This window comes from Vidua macroura, chromosome 2 (assembly GCF_024509145.1).
Source record: "Vidua macroura isolate BioBank_ID:100142 chromosome 2, ASM2450914v1, whole genome shotgun sequence".
Taxonomy (NCBI): Eukaryota; Metazoa; Chordata; class Aves; order Passeriformes; family Viduidae; genus Vidua; species Vidua macroura.
Window position 1 is genome coordinate 85,811,765 of NC_071572.1, and position 18,266 is coordinate 85,830,030.

General features: G+C 36.5%; 1 protein-coding gene across 2 annotated transcripts in view; it reads right to left on the bottom strand.

Moving 5' to 3' along the window:
• Positions 1 to 5,084: 5,084 nt before the first annotated feature.
• The window catches only part of PGR (progesterone receptor), a 33,254-nt gene continuing 20,072 nt past the window's right edge, over positions 5,085 to 18,266 (bottom strand). For both annotated transcript variants that reach the window (XM_053970940.1, XM_053970941.1), the window contains 5 exons: positions 16,419 to 16,721; positions 15,030 to 15,174; positions 11,668 to 11,798; positions 8,451 to 8,608; positions 5,085 to 7,041 (listed from right to left, as the gene is read on the bottom strand). In XM_053970940.1, the coding sequence (XP_053826915.1) occupies positions 6,886 to 7,041; positions 8,451 to 8,608; positions 11,668 to 11,798; positions 15,030 to 15,174; positions 16,419 to 16,721 (893 nt within the window). In that variant the 3' untranslated portion in view covers positions 5,085 to 6,885. The remainder of the gene's footprint in view (positions 7,042 to 8,450; positions 8,609 to 11,667; positions 11,799 to 15,029; positions 15,175 to 16,418; positions 16,722 to 18,266) is intronic.

Below are 18,266 nucleotides of genomic sequence, written 5' to 3' on the forward strand. Positions count from 1 at the left end.
GAAACTCAATGGGAGAAGGTGTGTTGAAGGCACAGGAAGGAAGGGAGAATAAAAGTTTCACAAATATGGAAACTAGGATTTAGAGGCTGTAAGAAATTCAGAAACTTCAACAGATCATGCATTCCAGGAGTGCCCAGCTTTGGTTTGTGCTTTTCTCCATCATGTAGTTTTTCTTAAAATTAATGTCTGTCTTCAGGGAATGCTTTAATGATACTTTAAGTGGAAAACTTCATAAAGTAGTATTTTCAAATTATCAGATTTTTGAGTTCTTTTTGGGGTTTTTTTATGTCAGATTTGTGCAACCTTTTGGCTCTGGGCAGCCAAATAGACAAATTACCTGTATTTTGAAGCTTGAGAAAGGGAAGCAGTTTCTGTCTCCCAGTAAAGCCTAAGCTGGCTGTAGCCATCACTAGGAACTGCTTGTAACAGCAATTAGGGATGTGAGAGTGTAAAATTATTGTAAGAAGTGAATTGGCCAGTGCAGTGTGACTATTGTAAGCTGAGCTTTAGGATCCAAAACATCTAAATTTTCAAGTGAAAAGCCTTGGCATCCTCAGCTGACCAATGCTTGATGTGTGGTCCCAAAAGATGATATTCCCATCTGTTGTGTTTAATGCCCCACAGGCGAGCTGAGAGCCTGTCCTGACAGCATCATGTCACATTTTTTTCTATTTAACAGTGGTAAACTTTTATCAAGTGTGTTATCCTTTGTCTACAACAGAATATGCCTACACGGGCCATCAAAATCCATGTTTTACTCTTAGGAATTTTGTTGGAATCTGGGGAAATGGTTGGGAACATATTAATTGCAGGTAGCCAGGTGTTTCTTTTTCAAATACTCTCAGTAAGACCACATCCACACCTTTGTGGATTCATACTGCCTTCCACTTGTTGGTTTGGTGCTTCCCTTATTCATGCTCCATATAGCCAAGACAGGCCTGCCAGAATAAATCAGTTTCTTTGAGCAGCACCGTGATGAGAACATTGCTCTCAACTGGAGATATTGCAGATTAGAGTCCCAGACTGGACATCACCCAACAATACCAGGTATGACATGTAAGAACATTGCTATATTCCCATCCAGCATATGAAAAATAGGCCTCTGAGAGAATTGTACATCCCTGGAATGAGCAACTTCTGATGATATTCATATAAATCTCACCTGTATAACACAAAGGTCTCTGGACTTCTCTGCCCAGTTATTCCTGATGCAATGTCAAAGGTGCTTATTATGCTCTCTACCTGCTTTTCATTCAATCTAGCCCCTTGTTTGAAGCTCAGTGATGCAGTGTTCTGATCTCCTGACAATGATTTATTTCTTTTTTTTTCTTCTACAAAGCAAAAGGAGATTTTTTTCATGAACTGGCTGGGTAGGTATTTGAATTGAGTGTGGGAAAATGCAATAGAGTGAGACTATTTAAATGACACTGTGAGAACTTCCTCACTGATATGCCTGAATGTTAAATTGGTGGAACTATTGTACCCATAGAGGTGAAAAGGTAGCTTAGTTTTCATGGCCAGAAAACGTGATCTATGACTAAAAGGTTCATGATGGTATTTTTATAATGAGTCCACCCCACACCAGCAAGAAATTGAAATGTTGCCAGTTTTAAAGGATATGCTAGAATTAAATGAAAGCTCACCACTATTTGATGTCCTCTATACATGCTTAAATGCCCCATACAGAGCACTGTGGGCTCAACCTAGGGAAAACAATTCCTAAATGTGAGTGAAAAAATCATCAAGGGAGCAGCACTGCTCATGTAATTGAAGTTATGCAACTGCTGCATAGATTCCAACAGCACTTAAAGACTATTTTCTGTGGGTTATTTATTTTCTCTTTAAGGTAAACAGACAGATAAATTTTAACTTAGTTATTAATATCTGTGCAGTCACCTTTTACAGCATGTTTCTGTCCAAGCATCTGAGGAGCTACAGTACCATTCTGCATGCAAATAACATCAATCTAATAAATTAATAGCATTCATTAAAAAAAAAAACAAAAAAAACCAAAAAAAAACAAAAAAAAACAAAAAAACAAAAAAACAAAACAAAAAAAAAAAAAAACAACAAAAAAAAACCCACGTAAATTTTAAACCAAACAATACCTAAAATATTAGAGTTTTTTTCCTTTTCATCTTCCAAGGGAAAAAGAGAACTAAACTAAAAGCAAATCTCTGTTCAAGTCAGGTCACCATGACACAAAGCAGTACAAACCAATAAATCCAGCAATGCTGACAGTCCAGCCTGGCAGTGTGCTCACAGGCTTTTGAGCCGTGGAAAGTTGGGAGGGCTTTGGATATTAGCTCTGTGGCTGAACACTGACTTCTCAGAAGGAAAGAAAGGTCAGCCTGCCACAAACAGCATGTAAGGCAAGAAATGTGTGCTTGAAGTTGCACTGCATGGGTGGAGTGCAGCCTCATACTCTCCTGCTCTGCAGATAAACCAACCTTAAGTTTGGGCAGGGAGGAGAGGACGGAAATGAAGGATCCCTGTAGGAACCCTGCTCTTCATGTTACTGACACATCACTGGTAACTGAGATGAATGTTTGGGTGTAGGTAGGAACACAGGAAAGCAGCTTACCTTCCCAACAAAGGTAATGGATAGAGACCTACTTGAAAAAAAAGAAAAAAAACCCAGCTAAGGTACTAACAAGGCAATGTCTATCAGAAAATACAAATTTAGGTCTCACTTTCAATGTTGCACATATAGCATGAGAAACCATAGCAGCAGTGCAGCTGAATAAACAGCTGCAGATCAGAAATTATTATGTACATTTATTATGCACGCATATAACCAGTGCCATGAAATCAACTGAAAGCTTCTTAGACCACATTTCCCTCTGTCATGGACTAGGTATTAAGAAACACACATCCCTCCACCCCTAAAGGCTAGTCCCAATTGTAGATACAGCTGAGATCTTTGAAAACATGAGCCAAGTGTTTGATCTTTTATGTTTCTTGGACCACTGCGGAGCAGCTCGTAGGCAAGAGAAAAGCTTGCAGGGGCTGGAGGTCTCAGCTTTCCAAATACAGGTGAGCTGCCATGGCCAGGCACTTCAACCTCCAAAACATTATTTAAAAACTATAAATATGATACCTGTACAGAGCTGAATCACAGCAGCAGAGCTCAAAGGAAGCTGATGATTTCATGGGTTGGTTTGTTTATTTCACTCAAGCACAGAAGGTAATGCTGAAGGGCTTTGGTCAAAAATATCTCAACTGTATGGAACAGGAGAGACAGCTTCAGACACAGCCTGCATTATTCAGTGCATGAAGAACTTTAAGTGATAGCTTGAAATAAAAGCCTGTAGAAGATGGCTGGCAAGCTTTCTAATTAATACAACAGGTATGTAATCAGGCACATCCTAAATGTCAGAAAACAAGAAAAATCAATCTGCTGAAACCTCTTATTCCTAGTGTATAAACACACCATAAGAAGATCCAGCATTCTGCCTTGCTCAATACATTGAGAAGCAATACAAGATGTTTATTTAGACCTATTTGTAAAGCTCAGGTCCAAAATGCTTTGCTCTTTAAAAAACTATTAAAGAACATAACCACATAACAACTATAAAACCTTGTACTCAGTAAAAAAATCAAGTAATGGCTCTCTGAACATTGCTGCAGGGTTGAAAAGACATAGTACACAAGATTTCTGCAGGGAAGGAAGAAATCAGGTGTATTGATAGATGTTCACAGAATCACAATCATTTAGTTTGGAAAAGACCTGCCAAGATCATTGAGTCCAAGCTTTGACTGATCTCCACCTTGTCAAGTAAACCATAGATGTCAGTCCACTCATTTCTTGAACACTTCCAGGGTTGGCGACTTCATCACTTCCCTGGGCAGCCCCTTCCAATGCTTAACCACACTTTCAATAAAGAAATTCTTCCTGATATCCAACCTGAACTTCCTCTAGAACAGCTTGAGGTCACATCCTCTCCTCCTGTCAGTTGTTAGCCAGGAGAAGAGGTTGACCCCTGACCCCCCCCCAGCTACACCCTCATTTCAGGCAGTTGTAGAGAGTGATAAGGTCCATCTGACCCTCCTTTTCTCCAGGCTGAACACCCCCAGCTCCCTCAGCTGCTCCTCACAGGACTTGTGCTCCAGACCCTTCCCCAGCTCCGTTGCCCTGCTCTGGACACGCTCCAGCCCCTCAATGTCTTTCTTGCAGTGAGGGGCCCAGAACTGAACACAGGATTGGAGCTGTGGCCTCAGCAGTGCTGAGTGCAGGGGGACGGTCACTGCCCTGCTCCTGCTGGCCACACCAGTGCTGATCCAGGCCAGGATGCCATTGGTCTTCTTGGCCACCTGGGCACACCCTGGTTCATGTTCAGCCACTGTCAACCAGCACCCCCAAGTCCTTTTCCACTGTTCATGGTCTCTACGTAACCCAGAGCAAATGACAATATCAAAATGGACACTAAAGGCCATTTTATAATCTGGGCTTATAGCTGGAATTTTTTTTCAAACTTCAGGTCATCACATAATGATCACAGGACTATCAAACTTATAGCAGACACAATTACCCAATCATTCTATCTTGTGTAGTGAATTCAGCATGGCCACAAACTTTTGGAAATTTTTTTCTGTGAGTTAGAGGTCTTTTAGAAATACAGTTTGAGAATGCTTTTAAGCTTTGTTATGTATTCCCACAAGGTATCTTTTTTTCCTTTTTGATTATGCCTTTGAGGCAAATATAGTGCATTTCAGACTAATCTGCCATGTTCATGGGACACGGTGACATGTCAGCCACTTAGGGATTGAGTAAAACGCAGATGTAGGCAGATTCATGCATTCCTAAGGCAAACATACTGCCTGATCTGTCTTCTAATTTCAAAATTAGGGTGATGAGGAGTAATTTTTAGTGTGGGAAGTTTCTGTTATCGGTTTAATCTAAACAGTAACATAGACAGTCTGCTTACTCAGTAGTAAATCATGTGGTAATACTTCAATTCCAAAAGAATGCATGGAAATACTGTTGTTACATGGAAGTGGAATGATTGAAATAGATTTTTTTTACTGAAAATCACATTTACTGAATGCAAACACAAAATAAAGAAAAAAAAACCTTCAGGATGTAGAAATAAAGAATTTTGTGCTATTTATTAAAACATAATTGCTTTAAGGATCACAGTTAAAAGTCAGACTGTATGGAATATCAAAGACATTGTTTCCTAGGCAGTTAGAAATTACAAACACAGTCAACTAACACAGAAGTCTGTCTATACCACTTTATCTAGGGTCACACAATTGCACCAGCTCTAGTGGATTTTGTACTGCTATGTGGGGATCTCAAAAATGCTCTTATTCCCAGTTGTAATGTAGATTCTTCTTCATTGGCTTTAGGAAATTATGACCAGTAAGGACACCTTGAGACATTCCTGTACTTGTCAGTTGTCCACAGCTTTTTCAAGATGTAATCTTTACCAACAAGCAACATCACTTACAGTTTTAATGAGGGGCACCCTGATTTAGCTGGGTGAACTTACATCCCAGGGGCCTTTGTTCATGTGACAAGGATATGTCTGTACTGACCAAGCTACACACCACCAGCAGGACACAGTCACACAATGGGCGCATCTAACAAGCCATGTGCAAAAGCAAAAGCATAAGGCCAGAAGTATCCAAACAAGACTCACCATTTCCTATGTTTCTGTATCATTTGTAATGACTGCCAAAATTTGTCATATTTTGATAAACTCATAAATTCTTAAGGTTTATCTGTTTCTCTGTTGTTTGAATATATCTACAATTTACTGCCTTAAATGCATGAGTTGCTTCATAAGTGTATCAAAGGAACAAACACCACCATGTTATAATTTTTCAGTTGAATATTCATTTCTAATTGAGTCCAATTCCTTTTTTACAGTTGCCCCATTTATAATGGCATGCTTCTAAAATAGAAAATATGTAGCTCCACTAAATCATACTGAAATGAGTCTGATGTGTATCAAAATGTTTGCAGTCATATTTTCCATTTCTTTTTGCATCTAATCTCACTATAATTTGATGCTAATGGCTGATTGAGTGTTCAGTATTGGAATTCAAAACATTAAGATTATTAAGAGTTGCAGTCAGTGAAAACATCTCTATTTAAAGCTTCTGAAATACAGAATGTAAGAGTTGATGAATTTAGGATTACAGCTAAGTGATTTAGCTTTAGCAAGTACTGAACTTTTAAGGAAAAATAACACAAACCAAAGCTTAGTGGGTTTGCATACACATTACTTCTGGTGTAATACACACTGAAATTTTCCTAAACTTTCTGATTTTTGAAGAAGAGCCCCACTGAATTATGCAGAAAACAGTATGCTGGATTTAAGAGTTTCAATGCAACATGACCACATGTAAGACTATTAATGTATACTGTGTGCCTAGCACATTAGTTATTTCTGATGGCATTGCAGTAATAAAAAGTAAAATAGCCATAAGAAAATGTGGGCAATATTTATTTTAATTCCTCCAAAATCTTACATTATGCACGTGCCCACATGTACCCATGCACACAATGTATTAAAGTAAAAATTTTGCACCATGTCATACTAGAAATACAAGAGTGTGCAATGTGTAAGAAAAATGTATAACTGTTGTTAGAAATCTGGAAAGTCTATTCACTGTCATTCATATGCATATCTAAAAAGCAGCTCAGACAAGTTTACAAAACATTTCTTAATCACTGTTGTGATTTTTGCAGTTAAGGAATCAGGAACTCACAATATGTACATCAAGCTTGAATGGCTTGTGTATGTTACAGGTATAAAGCAGTCGGCAGGGTAAGTATGTCAAATATGCTGAAGTCCTGACATGGCAAAATCTTGACCAAAATAAACAAACAAAAAATGACCCAGGTATCATCTCTATGATAAGAGAAAAGACATTTCACTTCTTGTGAAAGAGAAGAGGTTTCACCATCCCTGCTAGAATCTTGGGTAGCTGTGCAGCAATCACCTCTGACATCATCTCAGGGAATTCAACGCTCAGTGCACGGGACTGGAGAAATGTGTTCAAACAGAAGAGATGGAGCTGTTTCACCAGCTGGATTTGATAAAATACAAATGATCAATCAGGCTAACAGAAATGCAGCCACATAAACATGCTGTCAATCACTTATACATTCATCAGTTGACATCATTCTATACCTTACCCTGTCCTTTCTTGAATCAGTAATGAGGGTACCTGTCAGACCCTATTAATGGCAAAAATCATACATATAGCTATGGCAAGTCATATAAAACCACTGCTTTACTAATATTACAAAGTAGTATCACCCTCACTCATGACATATGCGATGAACAATGGCAACTACTTAATAAGCTTTCAAACTTTCATCTTATTCTCACACCCAAGTGTGTGCTTTGGTCACCTCCTGCTATTTAAACACTGCTCTGGGAGACAGCATTTACTACTTACCTGTGAGCTTTTCCATGGTTTTCATTATGATCATATCCATGTATGCTGCAAACACTGAACTCCACAGACCCTCACCCCTTGAAAGCAACTGCTCAACGTGTGATTATTGCATCTCTTCTAGCCTCTCTCAGAGGTTCTGATTTTTATTTCAGACCAGTGACCAGTATGTTGTTAAATATCAGACTATTTCTGCTACCTTAGGCTTTAACATCACACAATCTCTCTAGTGTGATGATTTCTCTTTTCCTTGTATCTCCCATCACTTTAACAGCCTGAGCTGAAACAAGACTTGAATGAAGATACTCCATGGATCAAACATCACTTTGTTATTTTGCAGCAAGCCTCTCTCCCTCTTTCTCTTCCTCACACGTTATTTTACTGTATGCATTTAAAAGGAAGAGATTGAATTAAAATGAAATGCAGATTTGCTGGGTTCTGAAGAATACAAAGATGCAAAGATCCTGTCCACCTTGAAGTCCTTGAGAGTTCCTCACAACCAACATTGAGTTCAAAAGTGTCCAGGGCTTGGTATCTAGAATTGTCAAAGATTCCTCGATTTCCAAACCTAGACAGATACTAAAAAAGTGGTATAGAATATCTACATAAAACCAGTTGAACTAAGGTTGTAAAGACAATCTTGCTTGCCTTTCACTAATTTTTAGGAGTCTGACTTTGAATTGCCTCTTCCTCACACTATTTTCCTGAACAAATACACACGTGCTCACACACACATATACATCACCCCTACCAAAGCCCACAATTGTACTGGCTATGTTGCACTAAAAATGAAACAAAATGGTAGCACTCTAATGAAGGTTTCACAAATACTTTGATATTGTATACCATAAAATATGTGCACAATACATATACTGATGCTGAATACATAACTATCTATTCACACAAACATATACAATAAAGGATTTTTTTTTGCTTTCTTCTGTTGTTTAGCAATGCTGACGACTCCCTTCCATAGAATTACTCTTAAGAAATTCCTTCTTACATAAAGAGCAGAAAGCATTAACAAATAAACTTACATCATGCATGGAATCCATCAGTTTTGTAAGTTGATAGAAACGCTGTGAGTTGGCCACAACACCTTTCTGGCGCAAACCAATTGCCTTTACCAGTTCTCTGATGTAACTTGTTCTCATCTCATCAAATTGACTTTGACTTCTTAGACCTTCCAAAGGAACTTAAAAAAAAAACCAAACAAACCAGTTGGGCTACAATTTACTCTGAAGGCAATGAAATTTAAAGTACAGGAAAAATTTACAGTATTTTATGCTGCACAGTGCAATTCATTATTATGTGCCAGGTACTTCTTCCCATTCAAGAGTTACTCCAAAAACAGTGATACAATTAGTTAGAAGTATACCAGGAGCAATCATTTCATTTTGCTAATTGCCTTATGTCTAGAAATATCCCTAAGCTTCAGTTACATGTGTTTCCTGGGGAAAAAAAATATGGCTTAAAGAACCACTCCTGTCTTTGAGGAAACATGTTATGGACTGATCCATGTTTACACTGCTGAGGATCTGCCCTCTTCACAGCGAATTTGTGGTAGAGAGATCTAGCTGGAGTGCTCCAAAATGGAGTCTAGGAATGAACTAACAGCTCTGAAGTAGTGAAGACAGTAAAGCTGCCAGGGCTCAGATCTCCTGTTTGAACCTCTTTCACTTAACAGAACTGATCAGAGACTTAAAGGTGAATAGCTTTTTAGAAAAATGAACAAGGAGGATACACTGGTTGAACTCTCTCTTCTCTTAAAGGTCAGGGTGAGAATCAAAATGAGAACATGAAGAGAACACTGAGCAAAGAACCTGTTAGTGACTGCTAGCGATAAGTGTCATGGTAAAAAGAATACCTTAATTTTCAAAGCCTAGATGATTCTGGACATTCCTTGACAGCAGTTTTAAAGAGAACTAAGGAATGTTTATATTAAAGTGACTCTGATTGAGTTTAGGGTTAGATGGAAGCTATCATTGACTTACATCTCTAAACCAGCAATTAAGTCTTTATATTTTCCCTGAAAATTAATTTTAAAGGTATTTTCCACCAGTGAATGGCCTTTTTCCTCTGAGTTCTGCAAAAAGACAGTCACATCCCTGCCTAACGACAAAAAGTTCTTTGGAGCTATCTATTCAAGCTGCTCCCTTGAACATATGTCAAGAATGAGGATGCTTTTATTCAGTGGCACGAACCGAGCCAAAATTTTATGTAACAAGATTTAGAAATTCCTTTAAATCAGAAGTCTGGAAAGCATTACATTTAAGCCTCGGCCAACTCAAAGGGAAAAAAAACACCATAAAATCAAATATAATGTTAAAATTTAGGCTGGGAGTCCATTCAAAATTAGAAATGTATTGAGACTGACACTCAGTTTAATTCAAATTATTGTTTCTGTGGAATTATCTAAAAATGTCAAAAACAGTTCATCTAAATAATAAATTGAACAGAAGACACAATGAGAGACTAAAGTAGACTTGATTTACTGTTAGTACACAAAAGCCTGAAATGGCTGTACTTTCACAATTGAAATAGATTAAGATGAATATCATGACTAAAATAGAAGTAGTCTTAAAATACTTTAGAACAACAATGAGGTTATATGGCTTTTGAAAATACTTTTGTGGAATTATATTTATACAGCACCAAATTGTTAATAAAAGTCTCAGCAACAACTTAAGTGTGTTAAGTGTGTTCCTTTTCCCAAAGATCTGACAAATTGTTTTTTCCTACAAGAAAATAAATGCAGGAGAGAACAAAAAGCAAAACTCATCAGAACAGGTAGAAATACTTTTTTTTTTTAAGTAATTTCTTACATATACATGAATATATAATCTTAAAAAAATAGCTTCTGAGCGCAATACAGTTGATAAAGAAAGGTAACTGGATGAATTCTGTTAAACTGATGCACTTAGAAATGAGAGGGATTGGACCAACTGTAATGCTTTTTTGAATTTGATATGAACTTTATGGAATAGAGATAGCTGAAATGTCACAAATTTATCTAAATGTAACTAAAATTTCAGAAGATAGACAAGAGAGTTTCTTTGGGATGAAAACAAGGTGGAAAACATTTAAAATAGGAATACATTCATATTCTAACAAAGCAACTGGAGTTATATCAGGATTTTTATCCACATTACCTCTACTGCTTTAGCAGAGTGTGTGGCATTTTATCATTCTTTTAGTAATTTCCATGTTCATATGAGCTAAATTTAGTATTTTTAAGCTTACTCTCTGCTGAGACCAGGTTTGTTTTTTTTTTTTTAAGAATGGGTTTATGCAAATACCAGCCATGCACAGATGGAGAGGGACTAAATTTTAATTCCTTATCCATTATTTAAACTTTGTAAAACCAAGAAGCAGGTCATGCAGGATTTACCCATCTCTCCTCTGACTCCATTGTGTGTTGAGAATCAAACTTTTACATTCTTTCAACTATATTTTTCAAAAGTGCTTATTCTCATTTCTAACAGTACCTGTATAACTTTGAAACTTTCTATTTGGGGATTCATAACTAACAATTATGGCCTCAGCAGATGTCAGCAGATGTAAATTTTAGTATTTCAGAGAAGATTTTGGAAGATAAGTTCACCAGTAACCACATTTCCTATGTAAAGGGGAATGCAGCTGTATGCTGCGTTCTTTAAAAGATGTGTATAATTAAGTGACCACAGACTTTGTTTCCAGAGAAACAAACCAAAGAAAAACATTTCCATTTGTTTATATCTGTGCTAAACTTCACCTATTTATAACTATAAAAAGTTGAATAAATGCTAGTATTGTCTGTCATGGCCACTTCCCTAATTCTTTTGAGCAAACATGCTTTAAGATCTTGGTCAAGATAAAGCCCTTAGATAATTTATTAAATATTTTAAAATATATTCTAATACTTTTAAGGTTGTTTTGGTTTGGTTGGGGTTTTTTAAATCTGTGTAGAGTCATTTGAACTAATGTTTCCAGGCAGAAATACTGCACAGTTATTTTGAAAATGTGTAACACAGTTACACATATGTCAAAAGGGATCCAACATTTCCCCAGCATCTTTATACACCAATAATGAATCACAAATTCTTTGTTCTTTATAAACATTAGAAAAAAAGTATTTTTTAGTCTTAGAATATTAACATTCCATCTAGGACATTTCTATTTCTTAAGCCAGAGAGCTTAGTGATTGTCAAGTTAAACAACATGGTTCAAAACCATTTTAGTAGTGCTGTGTTACAAAGAAATAAAAGAACCTACTTGTGTTGAGAAGTAACAGTGCTTTCATACACAGGAACTCTTCTTGGCTAACTTGAAGTCTGACAAATTCCTGCGGGAGTTGCCACATGGATAGACACAGGGAATAGAATGATGATTCTTTCATCCTCTGTCTTACACCCAGAAAAGTTAAAAAAAAAAAAAAATAAAAAACATGAAAACAAAGATGAAGAATGGCTCCAGTACTAACTGCTTGAAAGAACGGACTTGTTAACAGTTTATCACATTACAAAAATTAAAGATAAGCTTATACACATAAACAATTTTCTGATTTTTTCTGTTCCTATGCTAGTTTTTTATTGTAAGGAATGTGCTACTGTTTTGGATGTTTAATCTGTTACTGCTGTCCAGAAAAAAACCCAAAAAAACTAGCAAAGCTGAATGCTAACCACCAAAAATAAGGGGAATTTATTAATTAAAAATACCCTAATGAATAATGTGAGGTACTATCTTATTTTAGAAGTCCATAGGCTCTTGAATCTCCATAAAGATTTCAAAGCACAGAACTGAATACAAATCTGAAAGTCTATAGAAAACTTGTTGTTAGGTTTGCAAAAATGTCTGTATCAAGATACCTTGTAGCAACTCTAGCCTTCAAGCAGCAATGATATTACTTTGTAGCATGTTATGCCATTAAAGAAACAGTTAAAAATGTTACATGCTAAGTAAATGGAGACATTAATACAACCTTTCCTAAATTCCCACAGAAGTAACCAGAACAAATCACACAGGAAATACATAAAACTGTGGGGTTTTTGCAGCACTTTGATACCACTTTTCTCTTTGTGATTTTGGTATATTGAGTATATATTATTGAGTGTACTTAGTAGGAGAATAATTTTCAACTGAAATTACTGCAATGGTAGCATTACAAAATTTCTAATCTAGACTGAATTCACTGCATATTAACCTGATGATCCAGTAACTTGGACTGATTTTAAAAGGCTGTACCCCAATCCAGATGAATTAGGTACAACAACAGAAATATTAAATTTTGCTCCCCTGCCTGCTAAGGGGTTCAGATCAGCATTCCAACCTGACTGCAGGTAGTGACCTCCGCAATAAAACAGAAGATATTTTCCATTTAAAAAATACTTTTACAATACACTGAATTTTTTTCTTGTTATTTAAAGTGTTACTGTCAGCTTGAATGAAAATTATTTCAATGTTGTTCAACATCTGATATCTTGTAGCAGCTCTTAAATGACATAACCATAGAAATTTAATCTTTTAAACCTGAATAGACTTGTTTCTGGATCTAGTTTAAATCTCCTTTTCTATTACTTTTTGGTAGCATCTTTTGCTAATTATTTTCTATGAAGAGCAATAGCAGCTTTCGGGGTTAGCAGCTTAAATGTTGTTCTTACTCAAATTTTCAGACTGCAAAATACAAGTAACAGTAAGTCCTTGTAGTGTGTTTGTACAAAGAAATCTTTGTCAAACTAGCACTACTGGCTTTCTTGGTCTGAAATTGATGCTACCAAACACGTCCTTCCCCAGAAGCATAACAACTCAGTTCACTAAATGATAGATTGGCTGTGACACACACTTTGGATTGTGGTTTCATGGTAATCATGAAACAGCTATGGTGTGCATTGCCCCTGCAGAAGGACTTTCCATTATCTCTTTCTATCTCTAGGCACACTCTCCTGTGATTCTGGCATTAGTGCTTGCATTCCTACGTGGTGAGTCATGTCAGGGATCACCTCCACTTGCTAATGAATAGCTTTTTCTGGGGTACATCTCAGGCATATAATCTCCTTATCTGTTTGACAGTGCAGCCAGAGAGTGTTTGGTCCAGCTCAGCTCAAGTCATGGGGATGCATAACCAGAACAGTTAACTTTTTTGGCAGTGTTCAGAAGTTACTCTTGCTCAAGGTGAACATGAAAGTACAAGCTTAGACATCATTGTAGATAACAAAGTTGTTTACATTTTACTGACCTAAAAGCTAACTTATTTTCAATAAATAGTTGCAGATATGATTCAGTGCATCAGTTACTTTTTATAGCTCTTTGTTTATAACATCTCTAGTATGACCCTGATGGGATGTTCTACAACCAAGAGAGGAATATGTTGTCAGCACCAGCGCAGATGATCTTGAGTTGGTAATTAGAAGCTGTCTCTGGTGGATTACAATCAGGATTCATAAATCTCAACACCATTCCCAAACAAAGTACTTAAAGTCTTCTTCACAAGCTGGCAGCAGTGATCCACAAGTGGGGTGATACTCCAAGACACAACATTACTGCTTAAAGCCATCTCACTCTTTGTTTCCTCTGAATGTAACCATAAGATGCATCAGACTATGCTGGGACAACAATGCAGCCAGAAATTCATTCAATCACATCACTTCTAAGTATTTCCATTTGTACAGCACAATTAATAAAAATGGGAGAGGAAAGAATTCATTACTCAACAACCTCACAGTGATTTACAATCATCTGGGAGAGAAAAGGTCAGGAGCTATAGGGTTGGCTCTACTGAATATCTTCTACACAGAACTTCACTGGGAGGATCTTGCACATCTATAGATTTTAAAATCAGGTGTCTAGATCTTCTGCAAATCCACCTCTTAATCCTTAAACAATATGTCTTACAACACACCTGCTTTTCTTTCAGCCTGCTTCATAGCAGTTCTTTTAGTATTTTAAGAAAAAAAAAAAACTGAGAAAAAATTATTAAGGAAAAATAAATAGAGGGATTAAATTATGTTTTATTGTTCCTGGCAACCTCCCATGTACTATAACCAAAGAATATAAAATTACAAGTCTGACAATACTAATTTGCAGAGCTGGAAAAATGACAAAGACTGAAATGACGATTATCTAAATTAAACACCATAGAGAAGGAAAATTCAAGCCAAAAAGCCCCTCCCATCCCTCAGCAGAAAAGAGCAGTCTCATATAACACTTCCTTGATATTAAAATTCCTAACTGATAAATAGTTTTTTTATTGAGCATTTAGATTTCAGGCAAACTATTTGAGAAAGCCACCCAAACAAAAAAAAAACCAAAAACCCCCACACTCAGTTCCACTTAGTAAACACTAACTCGTGACTTATTCAGGTGAATAGAAGTAAATCTTCTGACAGCATAATTTTTTTTTTCTTAGATAATTAAAATACTATCTGAACTGCTTTTGCTTAACCATGTACACAGAATTGTTGAGGTTCCCACAAAACCCCTCCCAGAGATACTGAACTGTGATATGGTCAGAGGACTTGGCCGTTACTTTTGAAACAGAACAAGTAATGAATGAAATCTTGGCCTCAATGGAGTCACATTCCCTTTGACACATAAAAGTTCAACATGTTATTCATATACCATGGAAGCATTCTACTTACTCATTTAGAATCAGATCTGGTGCAAAATACAACATCTGACCACTGACGTGTTTGTATGATCTCCAACCCATCGCAAAAACCATTAGACTCATCCAGGAATACTGGATGAGGGTTATCTGATCGTCAATATGCAAATTCCGAAAACCTGAAAATTAAATGGAAGATAAAATATTTCATAATTCTCATTTAGACAGCAGATAAATAGGTGTATTGAGGTTACAAATCTGAGCTATCAAACTGAGAACACCTAGAAAGACCTAAAAAGGTTTTGGGCATGTAGGTCTCCAGTGCTTGGGTAATAACTGCCTATCTTACTTTGATAGTTAACCTCTTCTCTTTTTGTTCTCATCCAGTATTTTGAAATGTTCACACCAAAATTTATTTAACAAAAATGACTGTTTCAGAGGATAGGAATGCATCTCTTTTTCCTTTGGTAAAAATATGACAGTTTGTAATATGATCACTGTAACCAACTCTCATTTAATGTCGGTAGCTTGAACATCAGTGCTCTTACCATAAGATGCAGTTGTCACACAAAAACATCCATATATGAGTATTTTTCTTGCACTCAACTAAAGCGAACCATATTCTGTTGTGCACTTGTGTTTTATTACTTTTGCTGTTTGATAAATTTAAAGATTGCCATGAATTATCTGAGTGAGACTAACAGCTTCCTGCCACTGAAAGCAGCGCACCTGTTGCTGTTACCTCCTTCAGAGGTCTCTTAAGTGCCAACTGCAATGGGAAGAGGAGTGATTGAGACTACTGCTTCCTGCAGCACCAAAGTGTCAAACTGAGCTCACATGAAACTGTATTTTCCAGGCTTTCTGCTCAATATATTGATTTCTATATATCCCAGGATGACCATGATGATCCCTATCACCATACAGCACACATGCATACATAACATGGGTATTTTTTTTAATCCAGTTGTGTATCTTCATAAATTCCGTTACTTCTCATTACCAGTCTGTTTGTGAGCTGCTCAGTTCTAATTGGTATTATTTATAAAAATTTTTCTTTGTTACTTTCAAAAATTCATTTTAGTAATAAGAATAAAGAATAAGCAGATACACAACCTTTTTATATCAAATGAATAAATAATAGAGTAAGAGGGGCTGGGGTAGAAAGGCTGCAATAACAATCACATACAGGAACTGCTGAGCTCCTGTGCTTTCTTGGAGTGAATATAAATATTTAGATGGATTCTTTCAAATTTGCTTCCCTATTAAAATATATTTGATTAGTTATATTATCTGATAAGTGAAAGCTTAATCATTTTGGACTGTGCAAATAATTAACAGGCAGTCAATAATATTCTCCTTAGACTGCTCCTCCCATGAAGTATTTGCTTAACTACAATTCACTGCATATAAGAAATTATATTACCTGGTAGTAATTTAGACCACTTGACTACACAAAGAAGTTGCCTCTCACAAAGATGATTCAGACTGGTCAGCAAGGAACTTGGTGTTTCAGGTTTTGTATTGTCATAACCAGCATAGACAACTTCTGGCTCAATGCCTCGTAAAACACTTATCATTGGGGGAACAAACTGTATTTCTTGATTTGGGGAAAACGACAGCCTTTGGGTTAGAGACTGGCTTTCATCTTGAAGGGCTGCTGGCTGCTGGAGTGCAACATCTAAGGTTCTCACAACCTTAATTTTGTTAAACTTTTTCAATTTTCGACCTGAAAAAGAAAATTGTTGATCTGTTAGAAAGAGTTAACCAAGAACATTAGTATTTTCCACTAGTGTTGGATTACACTTTTAATCTATACAAGGAAATCAGAACCGTCTTCAGAATAAGTTTTCTATTTTTGACTATTTATGTAATTGAAAAATGATAATGGAAAATTTTTTCAAGCTTCTCCCTCCGTATCCTGCTCTCTTCATTAAGGGATGAACAGCACCCACCCATTAAAATTATTGCCATGAATTCTAGGTTACAGTAACCTCATAAAGTGTTTTCTGGTTCAATTCCCACTGTTCTGTCATATGCCAACAGCTGAGCCAGCTGGCTCTACAATTCAGTTTCTATTTCATGTCAATTAAAGATACTACTTCTTTTACTCCCAAATATTCAAAACCAAAAATGTTAGTAATTAATTACTACACTCCTTTCCTCCAGTTCCCTAAGAGCATTTCAGTCTCATGGCTGAATCCTATTTTGGTGCCCAGGGGGATGAGTGAAAGACCAACAAATACTGTAAACGCTTAGAAGATATTTGACTTCCTAAAGCATAACTTCCCTTTCCCAGTATATTTCCATACTGCAGTGGTATGAACAACACTAACTAAAACACATTAATAGCTGAACTGCCTTCCCAAAATAAGCACAGATACATATGGTATGGCTATGGAAATATACAGGTTTAGGTAGCAATTCTTCAAATTTCTTTCATGGAAACAGTCTGGCAGTGCACCCAACAGACACAGAAAAAATCAAACCTTCAGAGGTGTCTCAGTGACATAATAAAAAGGCAAAGTTTCAATAAAAAGGCAAATCCATGCAGAGGTGACTACATGGAACACATTTGCTTTAAATAGATCTTCAAAGGTGATGAAAACTCTGCTAGATCTTTAGTTCTGCCAAACAAGTTTGTCTTAGGGAAAAAAGGGTCAAAAAATACAATAAAGATACTGACACTTATGGTCTGATTTACATGACAGGGGGAAAGAAATAGACATAGGGTGATGGCAAAAACAGTAACACTCATGATGCAATGGCATTCAGGGGTCATATTCCCCACTAACTTAACTGCAGGTTTAATTAGTTTAGTACCAAGTGCCCCAACAATCATATGCTCATTTTATCACTTGTGGTAAGAATAAAAATATTTCTAATTAGAGATGTCTTAGTAAAGAACCAAACACGAAGTTACATCTTATGTTACAGCTGAACCAAGGAAAAAAAAGCAAAACAAAAACCCACAAAAAAATAGACAATTTATTATGCCGAAAGACCTAGAGCCAATTTTTATCATAACAAACATATACATAGTCATAGACATGCTGGGAATTTCCACTAAGTATTGTGTAGGCATGAAGGAAAACAGAAGTAACAATGCATTTGATAGTTCATAAATAATGATTTCAGGTATTTACAGAAATAATGGCTTCAGATACTTTTACAGTTCAGAGAACAAGTAAATAAAGAAACCAAACAGAATGCTTATCACATGGAAATGCTAGTAGTTAATAAGTACCCATGTTTCCAAGTGACTAAATGTATC